General features: G+C 42.2%; 2 protein-coding genes across 3 annotated transcripts; one reads left to right on the top strand and one right to left on the bottom strand.

Annotated features, from left to right (window-relative positions):
• The first annotated feature begins 1,423 nt into the window (after positions 1-1,423).
• On the top strand, positions 1,424-14,662 carry sgpl1 (sphingosine-1-phosphate lyase 1). 2 transcript variants are annotated; one of them, XM_061087933.1, is made up of 14 exons: positions 1,424-1,546; positions 5,395-5,560; positions 6,643-6,710; positions 7,567-7,714; positions 8,474-8,553; positions 8,742-8,870; positions 9,427-9,515; positions 9,622-9,730; positions 9,810-9,908; positions 10,000-10,146; positions 10,341-10,579; positions 10,684-10,830; positions 10,930-11,050; positions 12,373-14,662. In XM_061087933.1, exons 1-14 carry the CDS (start codon positions 1,535-1,537, stop codon positions 12,514-12,516), a joined length of 1,698 nt encoding a protein of 565 aa, XP_060943916.1. In that variant the 5' UTR covers positions 1,424-1,534; the 3' UTR covers positions 12,517-14,662. The 2 variants fall into 2 exon arrangements, with proteins under 2 accessions (XP_060943916.1, XP_060943917.1); XM_061087934.1 differs by lacking the exon at positions 1,424-1,546 and adding an exon at positions 4,914-5,008.
• A 977-nt stretch (positions 14,663-15,639) lies between these two features.
• On the bottom strand, positions 15,640-18,476 carry pcbd1 (pterin-4 alpha-carbinolamine dehydratase/dimerization cofactor of hepatocyte nuclear factor 1 alpha). Its single transcript, XM_061087935.1, has 4 exons — positions 18,360-18,476; positions 17,491-17,625; positions 17,330-17,410; positions 15,640-16,144 (listed from the first exon to the last, which is right to left on the bottom strand). The coding sequence occupies exons 1-4, from the start codon at positions 18,360-18,362 to the stop codon at positions 16,052-16,054; spliced, it is 312 nt and encodes a 103-aa protein (XP_060943918.1). The 5' UTR covers positions 18,363-18,476; the 3' UTR covers positions 15,640-16,051.
• Between the last annotated feature and the right edge of the window lie 754 nt (positions 18,477-19,230).

Raw genomic sequence — 19,230 nt, 5'->3', positions numbered from 1 at the left:
GTACACAGTCAGTGTATATAAATTATTTAAATATAAAGGACTCATTCTGGGGTAAAGACTCACTATTGAAAACATCACAAGGAATATATTATATTTAATTTCTTCCCTTTCACTTCAATCTTACACACTGGACCTTCAAACCTCATCTGCACACAGAAAATGTGTATTCCAACTGAACACGCACATTGTCATCATCACATGACTCTGTGTTTATGTGCGTGTCTGTGAACAGTGTGAACTGTTCTGAAGAAATCAATACTGTACTTGTTATTGTCTGGTTATTATTAGGGCCCGAGCACTGACATCAAAGGTCAGGTGAGACCCTATTGAAATTGTAAGGATTATTATTATTCAGGCAAATTAATTGGCTTTTTGAGGGCTTTACCATGCTCAACTTCTTACCAAAATTTGCAGAAAGTTAGAAAGTGGTGAAAATTTACGTATTCTGAAGGAATTTTCAATTGGCGTCGCAAAATGGCTCAACGGTGCCCCCCGAGACCCCTGGTTATTATTATTATTATTATTATTATTATTATTATTATTATTATTATTATTATTATTATTATTCAGGCAAATGAATTGGCTTTTTGAGGGCTTTAACATGCTCAAATTCTTACCAAAATTTGCAGAAAGTTAGAAAGTGGTGAAAATGTACGTATTCTGGTTCTAATTTACTCCTGTGACACGTCTGGAGGTGGTTGACTTTATGAAGTGTCCGTGAACGCAGCACCAGCTCTTTCCTAACTCACTCAGTTGTGAGCGTTCAAACTCGCGTCGCTTCGATGTGTTAAACAACAGATCTACAAGCACATGGAGCTACACACTTCCGCCTCAAGAGCCCGGTCCACGTTGTTGTCAGATCTGCACATGCGCAGAGGGAGCGCAGCTTTGTGTGGTCGCTGGCTGCTACTTCCTGGATGCTCGGGTTAGCTTAGCACTGTGTGTGTATGTGCGTGTGGGTGCGTTAGTGTGTGTGTGTATATGTGTGTGTGTGTGTGTGTGTTAGCAGAATTGGCTTTTTGAGGGCTTTAACATGCTCAAATTCTTACCAAAATTTGCAGAAAGTTAGAAAGTGGTGAAAATGTACGTATTCTGGTTCTAATTTACTCCTGTGACACGTCTGGAGGTGGTTGACTTTATGAAGTGTCCGTGAACGCAGCACCAGCTCTTTCCTAACTCACTCAGTTGTGAGCGTTCAAACTCGCGTCGCTTCGATGTGTTAAACAACAGATCTACAAGCACATGGAGCTACACACTTCCGCCTCAAGAGCCCGGTCCACGTTGTTGTCAGATCTGCACATGCGCAGAGGGAGCGCAGCTTTGTGTGGTCGCTGGCTGCTACTTCCTGGATGCTCGGGTTAGCTTAGCACTGTGTGTGTATGTGCGTGTGGGTGCGTTAGTGTGTGTGTGTATATGTGTGTGTGTGTGTGTGTGTTAGCAGCATGAGAGGACTGGAGGCTCCGGGCAGCAGGAGGTGACTTCACCGAGGAGCACACGACAAACACACGCTTCTGCCGGAGCTCAGCTCGACGCCATGGACTACTGGGTGAGTGAGGGTCTGGTCTCACTGGGAGGAGGTGACAGGGGCACTGGGAGAGGAGCTGGGAGAGGAGAGGACATGTTTATCAGCAGGGAAGTGAAGTGTCTCATGTTGTCCACACACACACACACACACACACACACTGGTCCGTGTTTATCCCAGCTTAACAACACCTCACCTACATCCACACTTTACACAATAACAACACAAGAAAGTGACGCTGCTGCCTCTGTGGAGCTTCAGGTGACATTCACCACAGGTTGGGTTTCTGTGAACCTTCCCTTTTAGAAACGAGTGCAGCTCCTTCCCTTTTGTTTATTGCAGCACTCGCAGTTTAAAATAGAGATCCTGTTCAACACAAACCAGCAGGAAGTTCAATACAAATCAGTGATCACAGTGCTTTGTGGGATTTTCCCTCTAAAGCAGCACAATCAACTTTATTATTATAAAAAGGCAAATGGAATAACAAGTGTTGTGGGTGTTGCAACTTGTTCAGTCCATCCATTCTCCATTTCTCCCACTTTCCTTCCAGCTGGGTTCCTTGTAGTGCAGATTTGGTCATATATGTTTTATGCAGTAAATTTCCTCAAATTTCCTCAACTTTTGTTGATAAGTACACATGAAGTCATCAGCAGATTACATTACATTACATTACATTTCATTTAGCTGACGCTTTTATCCAAAGCGACTTACAATAAGTGCATTCAACCCCGAGGGAACAAACCCAGAACAACAAGAATCAAGACTACAAAGTTTTATTGGTAAGTGCCATTTTAGTGCTACCAAAGTGTTAGTTTCAAAAGTGGTTAGTTTTTTTTTATTTTATTGTTTTTTTTATTCAAGGTACAGTCGGAAGAGGTGTGTTTTTAGTTTTCTGCAGAAGATGTGTAAACTTTCAGATGTCCGGATGTCAATTGGGAGCTCATTCCACCATTTAGGAGCTAGGACAGCAAACAGTCGTGATTTTGATGAGTGTTTAGCTCGCAGTGAAGGATCTTGTTGTCTGAGACAGATGTTGTCTGAGACATGATGATACAAGAGGAACCTTCAGTCTGACACTGTCATGAGTCAGGAGCTGCTTTCAGACATCCACTGAGCTCCAGAGATCCCCAGGAGTCTCTCTGGAGGCAGGACATGTGGCAACACAGCTGTCCAAGTGAGAGCCTTCCAGACTTTCTCTGGACTTTCTCCGGCTGGCTCCCTAGTATAAGGTATAAAGTCAGCAGAAACTCTTGTCATGATAAAGAGACTCTGCCGGCAGTTCATGAAAACCTTTCCAGACACCACGGCTGTAACCAGAATGGCACTCAGAAGTGCACATGGTCCAACAGCAGCTTTAGATTCAATCAGGCAGGACCGAATTTCCCACGTATCAATTCCCTAAAGACGCCTGTTTTCTTCATCTAGATCCATGAAGTATTCTCTGGTAAATCTGTGAAACTGCTGAAAAACACTGTTATCTCACAGTGTTAATGAAGTGGTTAGAAAGTCCTTTTATGGATTCTTCCCTGACCACATCCTTCCAACATGTTTCTTGGTAATCAGCTCCATAGTTGTTGTGCAATTCTGAAAACTTACAGACAAACAAGGCCCATTATCAGCAGTCCACTTATGAAACCACATTTAAATTGGATTTTCATTTGGATCTGCACCAATTTTCACACTCATAAATTCAGTCAGTAAAATAAACTTCCTGCATCTACCACCTGATCCAGATCTGCACCAACATTTTATTCAAGTTTCATGATCATTACCAGTAATGCAATTATTTGTCAAGTCATAATAAATTATACATATTACAATAGCATTAATATGTGTACCACACATTTCTATGTATTGTTTTGCATCTTTGATTATTTTACTTGAGTTTTCATTTATACCTGCTTAGGAAATTATAGCATATAATGACCTTATTAGCTGGATGCTCTGTAATTTGGATCTTCTTTGCACTTGTCTTGAGTGTGGTCTGAACATCTTTTATAAAACTTGCAGGGTATTAGGCTTTGTTCAGAAGCAAATGTAATCAGTAGTTTACTCGGGTCATACCCCACCCCTCCCCAAAACCTCATGGGAATCGGATCAGTAGTTTTCACGTAAACCTGCAAACTAACGAACAAAGGCAGACGTAGACATAACCTCATCGGTGGAGATAATTATTCCCTCCTGAATGATCTCTCTCTTTGACGATTTGCCGCCGTGGGTGTTGTGGTGCTCGCCCTCTGTTTTCCCCTGATGTCTCCAGGAGCAGCAGCCACCTCACAGTCACACCCAGTACATTTCCATGAGAACCTGACCTCTTCTGTGGACAAACAGCAGCTCTCCTTACAGAATAGCCAAATGTTGTATGAGGGGGCGCGAAGGAATGGGCGTCCACTGAGCAGGACAATACTGCTACGAGGGTCTTTTGTGTTGGAACGGGTTTAAGTTTTCCTGAGACCAGGAAAAGTTTGGGGTGGAACCTGGAGGCAGAGACACGGGAAATGTGCGGAATAACAGAACCAGGCCTGGAACTCAAAGTGGGGCAGACTTGACACTAGATAACCTCATGTAAAGTCGTTTCTGTGGCCGACGCGTGTCAGCGATCAAAGATGGGGGCTTTGATGTGTAAATAATTCCTGCTGTGAAAGCTCAGGTCAGGCCTCCCCTCCTGCAGGTGAAAGGCATATGTTTGCTCTCGTCTCTATGCAGCGGATCTTGTCAAACCTGTATGAGAACACGTTAAACAAAGGCACTGGTATGAACGTTGTATCCTGGGCAGATGGGGGGGGGGGTGGTGGACTCCTGTGTCTCACGTCCAGCCCTCCGTTACTAATTCATTAACAAAACAAAATCATCATGAAGAGGCTCTGCACGAACATGTCTCATCTCACTATAAGATATAATATTGATAATTGCGCTGTTATGCAGCACTGACAGCGATTACTTAAGATGTCGACTTTTGAACCCGAAGCTTTCTTCCATCTGATAGTGGCCGAGGTGGAAGGAACAGGTCTCGCTGCTATCAAACTGCCTGTTATTGTGTTGTAAAAAACACACACAGTGCAGAGATAATGAAAAGATAATTCAGCTGCACTTATGAAATAGCATCCAGATGTCCTTTCTATTTAGGCGCAGTAAGATCAAACTCAGGCTGAAACACTCTTTGTGAAATAGGTCCAGCAACTATTGGGCGATCAGGCCTCCTGGGTACAGCAGCTATTGTGTATTATAATACGAACTTCCTCTCTTGTCTGGTCATGATAGATGATTGCAAAACATCCCCTCAGCCGGTTGGCGGCACGTGTTGTTTTCTGGCTTTGAGCTCTGGGAGGAGCCCGGTGATAGTGAGCAGTTAGCCGAGGGCGTTATCTCACTCTCACCTGGGGAACGGAGAACGACGGTCTGTTCTCCTGACGCTCTGAAGAGCTGCCGGCCTGTGTTAGTGTGAGGAGGGAACTGAGCTCTGTAGGTCCGACCATGTCCGAAGATGTGAGTACCACGGTTTCGGTTTGGGGTTATTTGACATATTTCATCACTGTAATTAAACGTCCTGAAATCTGCTCAGAGATACACAGGGTCGTGTGAAAAGCTCACACTTGAATCAGGTGTCTTGTCTCAAAGGCTTCTCACATTAAAATCATTGAAATTGAATCTTTTTCAAAGAAATGGTGTTCATGATGGCGTCAACAAATTACTCTCTTTCATCCACACAGTGACCACTTCCCCAAATTGACATGGGAGAACACGTGACAGATATATTTTGTAGTTCTTCTTTTTCATCCTTTCTATTTGTTGAATGTTATCAGTTTTATTGTTAAAGAGCCAAACTTCACCTGTGAAACTGACCTGTGACCCCCGTGTGCCCCTCTGCTCAGAGTGCCTTGGAGGTGTACAAGGAGATGGTGCTGCTCTACCTGGAGGAGGGCCGGCGGCACGTCAACTCGCGCTGCGGCGACCTGGAGCCGTGGCAGATCATCGGCGTGACCGTCCTCACCACGCTGGGAGCCGTCTGGGTCAAAGGCTTCCTGTTCCAGCAAGAAAGTAGGTGGCATTGAAGAGGCATTGGAAATGTGAAGTGACATACATACATATACATACGTACATATTCAATTTGTTTTAATTTAGTTTAAACAAATTAATAGTTTCATTGGGTTGTATCTGAATTTATGTTGTAATCATATCTTAGCAATTTCTGTGACTTCTGTCATATTTATTGCCATTTATGCTGCCATATGTTCAGGTTGGGGAAGGGTCTTGTATATATGTAAATTGGTGTAAATGTATAAAACTATATAAAACCAATAAATATATGTTTAAAAAAAAAAAAAAAGTAGGTGGTACACGGGCACAGAGTGGGTCTGCTGCTCCCTTGAGTCACACATGAAACGAGACATGAATCTCCTCAAGCTGCAGAGACCATGTTCACCAGGCTTTCTGAGTCATACGGTAATTTGCAGTCACTGTTGACATCAGGTTTAACCTCTGATGTCTGAGCACTAAAGTAAATTGTTTTGTTTCCATGAAAACCTTTTTACATTGAACATTCATCTGTAAAGATATATATTTAGATGTATATATTTTATTTTCTATTTTAAATTTTTGATATTCTATTTCATTGTTATTCTATTTTATTCTTTTTTATTCTATTTTATACTATTTCTATTTTATTTTTTTGGGTTGAAATTACTGAGCATTGCTTAAAGAGAGCCTGTGACCCAAGCATTTCATTGACAGTGACTACTTCATGTTATCTCTGTTCATTTGACAATAAAAAAAATCTTGAATCTAGTTAAAGTTTTCCTCTTGTCCCTCTAGTATGCATGACCTAGAAATACCCTCAATCAACAAGACTTTCTCGATCCGCTGTCAATCAATCAATAGTTGAATTCCTCGGCAACAAGGCAGTCTCCACCCATTGCACTTCAGCTCTTAGCAACGCAGCTGTGGTCAGAGCAGAGGGAACCAGCCCTGGGTGTCTGTCAGGGCAGAATCAAATGTGTCAATGCACTTCTCTCCTTGTCACGACTCGTGGTTACAGCTCACAGTCAGCTGATTAATACCTGTGGTTGCGTGTGTTTCCCCACAGCTGCTTATTTGACTTATTTTGTGTGTGTGTGTGATAGGTCTCGTGTCGCGAGTCAAGAAGAAGTGCTTTCGACTCATCAGAAAAATACCCTTCGTTGGCGGAGCGGTGAGTTTCAGCGGTTCGGGCCGTTCCTCCTTCACCCCCCCCCCCCCCCCCAGCAGATGTGCACTGACTCGGTCTTCGTCTTTTATGAGTCACTCTGGGATGAGTGTTTGCAGCAGGCAGGGGTGGGGGGGTGGGGAAGGTGGTGGGTAGATTTTAGACCTTTGGCACACTTTACATCACGCACTGGTGATAACACCCGGTTACTTCTGGTCATTATGTCAGCAGTGAAGAACTCACTCTCAGGCTTTATCAAAAATTTTTTGGTGATAGCACGTTGGACACGTAGTCATGCTCAGTGTGAGATACAATCACTTCACTTCTATTCTGTCACGCTCTTGACTGTTTCTTGAATGCTGCTTTCGCGTTGTGTCGTGGAATCTGAAAAATTAGTTTCCTGAATGGGGAAAATTCATGTGAACGCAACCAAGTCAGAACAGCCACTAGAAAAGTTGTGTTGCCAAGTTTCTGACATCATCACTTCAACATTTTGTTTTAACTCGGCTCTAAGTAGTAGCTTCCAATGTCAAATTTCACTTTTGTAATTTGCATCCATCTCTCACAAGCTCCTAACACCACTGTTTAGCCAAGACAGACTATTTACGATAAATTGCACATTTTAGATATCTATGTCTGTATCGTCTGAATCCTGTTATTTGCTCTTTGTTATTATGCATTCATTAGAGAGATGGGATGTTAAAATGCTCTATTCACATAAGTACATGTCATTTTTTTCACAGTGTCCATTTCTTCTTTCCGACTTCAAAGCTCTTGAACACACAGCGACCTCACAACTCACAAAATGGGACCTTACAGTGACTAAAGTGGAACTAACTCTGCCCTCTTCTCTCTGTCACAGATCCAGAGTCAGCTGAACAAGGCTCTGGACGACATGTCCACCAGCCTGTGCACTTTGAAGAACGGGATGAGCTACACGAAACAGTTGCCGTCCAAAGGCCTCTCTCAGAGCCAAGTGCTGGACAAAATCAGAGAGTACGAGACTCTGAGTAAGTCCTCGCTCTTTAGCGGGCTTTGCCTGATGCTTCATTAACTTCGGAGCCGAGTCCCCGAAGAGTTTCTCATCTGTTCTTGTGCCAATTTGAAGGAGGAGGAGATTTTTTTTTAGATGCCAGTGTTCAAAAGGTCAATCTCATCTGAACTTTTTGGAGAAAACCAGTGATTTGTTTTGTCGTTTAAGTTTTTATCGGGGCAGCTCTGTTGCAAAAAAGGTTCCTGGTTCAAATCCTTTTTGTTCGGAGTTTACATGTTTCCCCCGTGTTTGTGTGGGTTTTCTCCAGATTTCTGCTTCCTCACACAGTCCTAAGACATTGACCATAGATGTTAATGTGAATGATTGTTGGTGTGGTTGGCTATAGATGGCTGGATGGAAGTTGTATTGATATTCTTCCCAGTCAGCTTCCATTCATATGACTTATGAATTACTCACATTATCAAAAATAAAGAAATATTCTTTTCAAACATACATGCCTGGAAAATGGAAGGAAAGCAGAGCAACACAAACAAACAAATAAAACACACAAAATGGACAATAAAACCATCTTCGACAGCCCACAAAAGCGCCCATAACTTTATTTTAGATCATTCTATCTAAGTGGATGTCCTCACAATCTGTTACTACAGTCAACCCCTGATTAACAGGAAGATATGATTCCAGACTTGTTTAAGTATTCCTTGTGCTTTGTTCATTGTATTTACGGAGTATTAAGAGACCCAGTGATTTCTGAACAGACTGTGTGTCGTTGCAGATGAGGTGCCGTGGGAGAAAGGATGTGTTTCGGGGGCAGTGTACTGGGGCGATGAAACCCTGACCAAACTCCTGGTGAAGGTTCGCATCTTTGTATTTCTCTCTGGACTTCGACATTCTGAAGCCTGAATATTCAGGGTCAGATCTGAAAACGCTGGTGTTGGTTTCCAGTTAGTTTTGTCCTGTTTGTCCCTGAAATTACTGCCACCCTCGTTTGTGTCTGTGAATATTTTTATGCGAACCTGTGTCTTTTTTTCTTTTGCGTCAAGGTGTATGGAGATTTTGCATGGAGCAATCCACTTCACCCGGACATATTTCCAGGCGTAAGAAAGATGGAGGCTGAGGTTGTCCGAATGGCCTGCACCCTTTTCCATGGCGGACCTGAGTCCTGTGGAACTGTAAGTCACCACACAGAAAGCTGTGTCTCGATTCAGGGGCTGCATCCTTCGGAGTACCTGGCCTACCTGGTCTTAGTGGGCCACGAAGGCCGAGGCGGTCTGCTCTAAAGAGGACATCCGAGATTGCCATCACTAGTTCGTCAAGCCCTCATGCTGTTGGCTAGCAACAGAGCTAAAGTAGGACATGACGAGGAAGTTTTACACCACCTTGGTTTTTTAACATGTGTACCATTAGCTGTTAGGTTGAGTTGAAGTGTGATACTTAAGCATCACACATATTATTGCTTACCGGTGCCATTACCTCTTCGAAAAGCCGCCAAAGCGCATTCAATCCCGGGATAGGTTGGGCTGGGAAGGGTCTACCTGTTGAAGCCTTTAATTCAGGAACAGCCTGGTCAAGCTGCTGTGAGGCAGTCAGTCTTCAAATGCAGCCTAAGAAAGATACAGCCTCTGAATTGAAACACAGCATATATACGCACAAAATGCACAAGCCAGTTACCTCTAACTGGAGAAACATGGACTTCATTTAACTTATATTTACCTCTGCTTTGTTCAGGTCACCTCAGGGGGAACTGAGAGCATCCTGATGGCCTGCAAGGCGTACAGAGACATGGCGTATGAGCGAGGTGTCAAATACCCTGAAATGTAAGATGAGCTGTATCAGTTACTGGCCTGTGTCGAGGCTTGCTTTCAACTGTATTTCCCACAGAAGTTCTAAACGTATTTTCCTGTTTTGATCAAACCTCTGCAGCATTGCACCTTTGAGCGTCCACGCGGCCTTCAACAAAGCAGCACATTACTTTGGGATGAAGCTGGTTCACGTTCCCCTCGACAAAAAAACAATGAAAGTAGACGTGAAGGTGAGAAAACAGCATTGAAACCGACTCTGTGCTATTCTTAGACACCAGTTCCTCCCTTATTGTTCCTTCTCTTTTCAAGGCCATGAAGAGAGCCATCAACAAGAACACGGCTATGCTCGTGTGCTCAGCGCCGCAGTTTCCTCATGGAATCATGGATCCCGTTGAGGAAGTAGCCAAGGTCAGCAGTGAAACGTGTTCCCTCTGAATGGGCTTCAAACTGAAAAAAGGGAAATCGCATCTCTTGACGATTTCCCTTCACTGTTTTGCAGCTGGCTGAACGCTACAACCTCCCGCTGCATGTGGACGCGTGTCTCGGAGGTTTCCTCATTGTCTTCATGGCCAAGGCTGGTTTTCCTCTCGCCCCATTCGACTTCAGGTTAAAGGGAGTTACCAGCATCTCTGCAGACACCCACAAGGTAAGGCGTGGCTCTTTATTCCTATTTTAAAAAAGATTAAGATATCTTCTTACAAACTCTGACTGTAGACATTGTACAATGTGTAAGTCAGTAAGTCATTGAAGTTATTTTTAATCTCCTTGGCTCCAAGCCATATTTTCTGTAGTTATTTTAATGCTGCATTGTGACTATACGTGTGTGACATTTCTCTCCAGTACGGCTACGCCCCTAAAGGTTCCTCAGTGATCCTGTACAGCGATAAAAAGTACCGTCATTACCAGTACTTCGTAGCTCCGGACTGGCAGGGGGGAATCTACGCCTCGCCCTCGATAGCGGGCTCCAGGCCAGGAGGCATCATCGCCGCCTGCTGGGCGACCATGATGCACATGGGAGAGGACGGATACTTGGACGCCACCAAGAAAATCATCAGCACAGCTCGCAAAATCACGACAGGGTAAGACGCTCAGATCGACACAATACAAGACATTCTGAAACCATGATTCATCTTTATCCCGTTTTTTTAATCATTTACGGAATTTTTTTTTCTTATCTTGACAGAATCGGGAAGATAAAAGGCGTGTTTGTGTTTGGGGACCCAGAGGTGTCAGTGGTGGCGATAGGCTCGGATGTTTTCGATATCTTTCGTCTGTCTAACGCACTGACGACGAAGGGCTGGAACCTGAACACACTGCAGTACCCATCCAGGTACATGTCAAACCAATGATAGTCATTTTACAGATTTATTGGTGTGATAAATACATTCACTGGTAACAACTAACAACTGTACGTGCTCATCTTTCCCAGTATCCACATTTGTTGCACAGTTCTGCACACAAAGGGGGAGGTCGCAGATAAGTTTATTCGTGATGTCAAGGAGCAGGTGGCCATCATCCTGAAGAACCCCAAAGAGAAAACCACAGGAATGGTGAGATATCTCTGATTTCACACCCGACCAATTTAGATCCGAAGTTGATTATGTTAATTTGTTTTGACATTGATAAAAAAGTGTGAATTATATAATATTGAAAGGAGGTTCTTTTTTTAGGCCGTCCTGTTGACATACATGAGGGAGTCAGAGTGTTAGAATATAATTTATACAACAAAATTACTAACTGTTACCTTAGAGCTAAAACTGAATTAACATCTCAGTGATTGTCTACAAGTGAATACTTAAGGTGTTCAAGGTGCTGAGCAGTTGTATTTGATGCATTTAACAGTACCATATCTGATATGGTGCACACGTGAGTGTAGGTTTAGTACATTGGTATTTAATTATTACCCTATATAGCTCTCTGTCAGAGCTGGTGAACGTTAACATTTAACATTTTCATAACGACAATCTGTGAGCCCATCGGGTATTATCTGATGAGAAAATTAGGCCAAGAGATAAACACTTTATGGGTGTGTCCCATGGTGGACAAATTGATACCTACTGTCAATGTAAAGTAGAGTTTCCAGTTCTACAGTTCAAAAAACACATTATTTTTTACTGTAGAACTGGACTGAGCCCAAATTAGAGAATATTCCTTTGTTTGTGTTTAACCTTTAACATCTACAGTATCAATGAGGCCAAACTTAAACTGTAGCTGTTTGTAAAAGTGGAATTTCGTTTTTCTGCTGCACAAGCCACCATGTGCATGTGTTGTTGTTGGGTGTCAGTTTTAAATGGAGTGGAAACTCCACCCTAGAGACACAAACCTGCATTGTGCCTTCCAGTTTGTTTGGAGCGCAACGCTGAATGAAACAATACCTTCAACTGAATATCTGAAATAAAAACAAACTCCATGCAGCGTAAAGTCCTGCACCAAAAAAACTATTTTCACTCATTTAAGCTCACCCAAACCAGGTTTTTCCTTCCATAAAACAAAGAGTATCTTGTTATATTGAAGAAACTCTGTTTTCACGTGTTTCTTTACTAACAGCAACCTACACTTTCTGAGAATATCAGCATCTCGAATGTCTGTTAATCCTCTCAAACTGTATATCCATGTCTGCACATTTATGTCTATATTACTGCAGGCATAAAGATCTACAGTAATTCAGCATAGTTCTGCTGCTTTGCACTTGACAATATGTAAACAAGTTTGGTGTCATGTTGTAGCCCACAGCTGAACTCACTCATTTAAACTTCATGTTTTCAAACCCTGAGGCACCGCGAGGTCTGCAGTTCCACACCTAGACCATGATTATCTGCTGTTATCTAAACTCTGCACTTGTGAGCTCATCCATGTCCTTTTGCCGTTTCAGGGAGCGATCTACGGCATGGCACAGTCCATCCCAGACAGATCCATGGTGACGGAGATCTCCCAAGGCTTCCTCGACTGTCTCTACAGCACAGAGCAGCCCAAGACAAACACCAGCCACATGAACGGCAACGGCAAAGCTCACTGAAACAGGATCGGGCCCTGGATGCCCGACTGCATGCTCGCCTCTCCCCCAGAGCTCAGAGTTAATCACTCAACAGTTGCCTTATCTTGCACACCTACGACACATGAAAACATCTGCAAACATCTGTGAAGCACAAGCCATCTTCATTTGGGGCAAATCGTTGTAACACTGTGCGTTAACAGCACAGAGAAGTGACAGATTCCAAACACGTTTTAGTCATTTTTCTTGATTGACTCACTGCCGTGGAAGTGTGTGAGTTGTTTTATGTTTTTAATACTCATTTCAATCGTAACTTTTGTTTAATGCATCTATCTCTCACAATCTACAGTGATTTCATCATGAAACCATTCAGTTTTTATTACAAACTCCAGAACATTTCAGCTCACCCTCCCCGCTTCAAAAATCTGTGCTGACTCAGCAAAAACAGGGGCCACTGAAAGCTTGTTAGAAACGCTGTGCTGCCCTCTAGCGTGACATCTGATGCACTGCTCTAGACTGGCTCTGCATGTGGAGGTATGACTCAGGCTTTTGATTATCATCATCACATTATCTCAATAGCATTCATATGAGAAAAGCACTGCAATACCCCGACAAGAACATATCAGGGGAATGTGTGAATCAGTTGAATCGACAGGTTCATTAGCACTTTGCATTCAGACATGGTTTATGTTTTAAGTCCAGCCTCTGTGCGTGGATTGAGACAGGGAGAAAGATTTCAATAGTTGGAGCTTTTAATGTCATTATGCAATATTAAAAAATAGAAATAATGAGAAAGTAATAACCACAGCAGGAAAACATCAGCCACTTATTTTATTATTAATTGTTCTCAGACTTCCTCACAGCAGTTGGCTTGTAAAAGAAATTAATGAAAGTTAAAATGTTTTTTCAGACTGGAGTGAAGGCCAGGGTCCACTGTTTATTATCAATTAGCATTAGTAGTAATCAGTAGTGTGCCTGTGTGCTACCTTGTTTTAATCATTTGTCTCCTAATTCAATCTACCTCAGTTTCTACTTAATGCAAATGATTCATCCACTGAAACACATTCTAACAGGGTCACTGTTTTTTCCATTAATCTAACAGGAGCTTCAGAATGTTCAGGCATTTAATAAAGTGTTCTTAAATACACGGGTGCATCTAAAAAAATTAGAATGTCGTGGAAAAGTTAAAGAAAATTGTATTAAGTGAAACTTTCATATGTTCTAGATTTATTAGGCACATTTTTTGTGTTTTGATTTCGATGATTATGGTTTAAAACCTTGAAAATCTAATTAAGTACCTCAAAATATTCAAATATTTCTTAAGATCAATCAAAAAAGGGATTTACAATCCAGAAATGTCCAACTTCTTTAAAGTATGTTCAATAATACACAATACTCAGTCAGAGATTTCACGATATTCTAATGTGAGATGCACCTGTCCTCATACTAAAAAGCAAACAGATATCCCCTGTGACGGAGGTCTCTGTATGAATGTGGATATATACTGTGGTAAAAATGTACACCTTCACTTACAGGCTAATAACCTAACAAAGCATACTGTCACACCAAAAGGAGCTTGTCTTTATTTCATGTGCTTTCCTAATATTGCTTGTTGAAATTGTGTTTCCATGAAATTACTTCCATGTTTGTGCAATACGTAACTTTTCCTTTTTATGAATGAGTAACGAAGGGGAATGCTCCACTATTAATGTTGAAGAGATGCGTTATATCAGAAGCTTAGTGTTGAATGGTGGCTCGTCAACCTTGTTGGTGTTATTTAACCATTTGTGTTTATTAGACACTTAATTTGTGAGTTGTTTTTTTTCCTTTGTGAACCTGTGTTTTTACTTACGGTTATCAAACGGATGAGACATGAATGTATGTAGGTTATTACATGTGCAGGGATTTTTTCCCCTCCATCTTTTAGTCATTTGCCTGGTTGTAAGACTGATGACAGAAGACAGACCATAACCCCCCCAATAACGGTTGAAGCTCGTACTATCCATCCATTCATCCTTTAATACTGCAGCCTGTGACAGGATGTGGAAACTTATGCCTGTGCAGAGAAGACAAGGGCTTTTCCAGCAATGACTCATCCTGTTTGCTTTGGAGACAAGTGTGATGATTGAATGGCCAAGAAATCTCTTTTAAATAAAAACTTTTAATGAAATTCCCTGTGTGAGCAGTAATTATCAGAGATTCCTCTCCAGTACAGAAAACATCTCTTGTACTTTGGTGATATAATGTAGTGATAATAAGCATCAACCTCTCATGACCTCTCGGCAGTTTCTCTAATCATGATCAGATATTTGGTTTCAAGACAACAGAGACTTCATTAAGGTGAACTGATCTTTCAGACAGGGTGGATAATAAAGTAATGTAAAGTATGTTTTAATATTGATTGAGCTGTTCCTGAAGTACTGGGTCGTATTGTACTGTCGAGTAGAGCCCGACTGATTGATGTGAGCCATTCACTAACATCGGTATCAGCGTTTCTTCTCTGATATGCAACGATATGGAAAATAATTATAATATAGAATTATTTTCCTAATTAGTGCTAATAAGTCCTATATACTTGGTTGGTTATGTTTTCACCCCTATTGCTTGTGAGATTGCGCTACAACTACTTGACGGATTACCACGAAACCTGGCCAGGGAAGAACCCTTTAGCTTTTGGCACGGAATCCATGAATAATGGGTTTCCTGGTAATCTAACATTGTGAGATGGGACGTTTTTTTAAGTTTTATAAAAATTTCCCATGGAGTACTTGATGGATCCGGCTCATTGAGGGAACTGTCTGAGTGTGTGCAATTTGGTGCTGCTTGATTGAATTTAGAGGGACTGTCAGGCGGAGGCGGAGGCATGCCCTCTACTTCTAGTTGTTTTTTTTTTGGTTATTTATTAAAAGGAATATGGATAGACTCTATGAGCTGATATACTATTATCTATTATCAGCTTTGGCAGCCACTTTAAGACTTGTGTGTCCCGCTGTGTGTCACTAAACGTATGTTTCTGAATGTATGAGGTTTAAAGGATTTCTTCAAGTCTCTCTTTAAGTCAGCATGAATCTATTAAAAGTAAGCATCTGATGGTTTCTCCCAGCAAATGATTCACAGCCAACACAGATTAACAGCTAACACAGACACTTTTAGGTTTCCAGTCAAATTAATTCAGTCGGAGAAGATACATTTCTGGTCATTTCTTAGCAACAAGATGACAGAACATTTTTTTTTACTGACATTTAAGTACAAGAAGGCACATAAGACACATAGTGACAAAGGGACACATACACCATTGTGATTGTTATTTGTAATTACAACTGGAATGGCTGTTACTTGGAACTTTTAGACTTGAACATGTAAACATACTCTTTTACTATTTTCTTTGGCCAATAATCTCCTTTTCAGCATGTGCGACAACAACAGCATATTTTCAAAAACACATTAGACCCTTTGCAGACGGCTACGTTGCTCACAATGAAGTGAAAGTAACTGCTTCATTTTCTGAGGGGTTCCTCTTCTTCAGTTTTCACTCTCAAAGTGACTGAGAGTCTGTCGGTCACATCATAGACGCTTGGTCGATGAAGGTGGCCATTGTGATGTCACGCTGGGACAAGCCTCCACAGTCATGGGTGCTCAGAGTGATCTGGACCTGAGGGAACAGAGGAAAGAGGTGGGACACCTGTGAATATTACAAGCTGCTTTCATTTGTGTGAATAGCTGAGGGGTTTTGCTTTATTTTGGTTATGTTGGAAGTGTTAATCCAGACCAGCATAGTAAAGACTAATGTGATAATCTGGAAATATCTTAAAATCAAAAAAGAACAGACTTTTTAAGTCAAAATCACATTTCTAGATTATCAACTAGTCCCTGGCCTCACTTTTTCAAAGGGTTAAATATTGATTAAGCAGTGGTGCATATGAAGAAGAAAAAATGTATAAATTACTGTTTCTCAAGGCAACACAATGTCACAGGGAGGGAAATATTATCTGAAGGCAGAGCAAACCAGACTTGAATTAAATCCAGAGTTAATACACTGATCTGGCTTCCTGGTCCTGACCCCTGTTTTAGTGTTTCTGGTCACATGATCAATTATTAGGCTTTGTTATGCGGCGATGGCCGGAGTATCTTTGTCATCCATGTTCTACATTCTGCAGAATAATCTAGATCACATTATGAATTTACAGCTCTGGCACATGATCACAGTGCTGGGTTTCTTTCTAGAAAGGAAAGCCAATCAGAACCAAGTCCTGCTGTGATGCATTCATTAATGATAGGAAATGCAACCGCTCTCAGGGTTGTTATCGCTTTTACAGTCATTGGTTTTTTCGATCAATCGAACTTTATTTGTATGGCACCTTTCACGCAGGTTAGAGCAGCGCAAAGTGCTTCACAATTGACTGATGAGGCAAGAATAAGACAAAACAAATATAAATGCAGACAATGAGATATCATAAAATTGATTTAAAAGCAATAAAAACTTTTATAAAAATGGTAAATATGGATTCAAAACATATACTCATAATAGGGCCAGACAAAATTATTTACTATCTTTACTAGTGCAGTAAAGATGCACTAAAATAATCAATACAGACCAAACATAATTAAAAGCCAGGTTAAAGGGATATGTTTGAAGCTTGAATTTAATATTTCAAGTTCCCATGTAGAGTGTTTGAAAACTCAAAGCTGCCTCACTAACATCTTGTCTTGCACAACAACCTGATTCATATCAGAGGAGCTGAACTGGTTCATATACCTGTGAGTATATGCAACTGTGAAGTGCTTCAAAAACCAGTGAAAAAAATCTTAAAATAGATACAGAAACAGACTTGTATACCTTGTTATAGACATTGAACCACTCAGGATGATGATCCATCTTCTCTGCCTGTAGAGCCACTCTGGACATGAAGCCAAACGCCTGAAAGGAAAGAACATCATGTCCTGAATTCATCTTTATTGAGTTAGGCACTAGCCTATGAGAAATGGCCCATTACAAACCTGATTGAAGTCCTTGAACACAAACTCCTTGTAGATGGCGTCCCGCCCCCCCACCACCTCCACCCACTGAGCGTTGCGCAGCAGGGGCAGCAGGTGGGTCCTCTCCTCTTCAGTCAGACTCTGGATCTTACCGGCCTGGTGGGACAGAGCAGAGGCAACAGGCAGAGCAGATTTGAGAGGGGCAGTTCACAAACACACACTGTGATTGGTTGCACTGGGTCCCATCTGGAAACAATGAGAGTCGGCATTCCTGGTTCAAAGGTATGTGTGGGTGGGGGGTGCAGGGAGGGGGTGGGGATCCCTTTTTGGGTCTTTCAGCTTGTAAAGCCTCGGCTCATGATGCAGGGTCACATGTTCCTAAGGTCAATTCATTCAGCCTCCATGATCCCACGACATTTACATGACTGTGTTGTAGAATGAAGGAGGATCTGCTGAAGGCTTTTCCCCCAGATGAGAGGTCACGTGGACCACATGACCACAGCCTGGAGCAGAGCAGTGACATCAACACGTATCATAGCAACGCTCTAATCTGCTTCATCTTTGGAGCGAATGGACAGCACACACACACACATACAAACACACACACACACACACACACACACACACACACACACACACACACACACACACACAAGAACCACTAATCCTCATCACAACCAGTGGTTCCAGACACAGGAAAATGTGCTTATGTCATTCTCAGTTATGGAAAGTCATAACTACAAACATATGAGAAGGAACACATTTTCCTCAGTCTGCAATAACATGTGATGTGGTGCAGTTTCAGAATAGCAGATGAAGCAGATTTCAACAGGTTGTGTGGTCAGTGTGTGTGTAGCAGGTGTGGCACTCGGTGCTGGTTGTGTACTCACCATGTTTGCAGAGAGTTGTCATGCACAGAGGGGGGGGTTCAGGTTCAGCTCCCTGGTTGCACAGAGGTAAATCTGCTGTGGCAGACACTGAGAGCCACTGGAATGAAACCATCCCACATATGAGCTGTGGGTCCTTCCTAGCTGCCCCTGCAGAAGCCTGAGCAGAAATCCTCCCTGCTGATTGGCCACACACCCCCGCTTGTCAACATGGGTTTAATCATAAACTGTTGCACAAGGTTTGCCTGAGGCCAGCTGCTGTGGCAGCAGTCAACACACAGTTGCACTGGCCTTTGTGTATGAAAGGACGAAGACACCTCATTAACAATCTATCTCATACTCTGTGTACACATGAACTTAAACTTCCCAGTCAGAGTCCACTATAAAATGAATAATGTCTCTGTTTAGCAGGACAGCAGATTTCAAAGTGAGCGCTGCTCTCCGGCAGAGTTCATGTCAAAGGTTAATGAGGTGCTCCTGAGAGATTGGCCCGGTGAACTCATCTGTCTCATCGAGCGCTCAGGGAAATGAACTGCTTAATTAAATGAGGAGGGGAGAGGATGTGACAAGTGCCCAGCGTTTAACAGTTGACTGGATGAGGAAATGAGATTGCTGCGTACTAGTGTTTGGGTTAGAAAAGAAAAGTAGCCATTAGGTTGGAGGAATTGTGCTTGGAAATGTAAATGGCCTGTATTTTATATAGCGCTTTTCTATAGTACAGTTTTGACCATTTACCCATTCACACACACACACTTTTATACAGTATTTGTGTGCACCATTCTCTCTTTCAGTTCAGTATCTTGCCCAAGAACACTTCTGCACACAGAATGGGGGTGACTGGGATCAAACTACCGACTCGCCAGGAAGTGGATGG

Source organism: Limanda limanda, chromosome 15 (genome assembly GCF_963576545.1).
Source record: "Limanda limanda chromosome 15, fLimLim1.1, whole genome shotgun sequence".
Taxonomy (NCBI): domain Eukaryota; kingdom Metazoa; phylum Chordata; class Actinopteri; order Pleuronectiformes; family Pleuronectidae; genus Limanda; species Limanda limanda.
The sequence above is the reverse complement of the archived record's forward strand: the minus strand, read 5'-3'. Positions and strand labels throughout refer to the sequence as shown.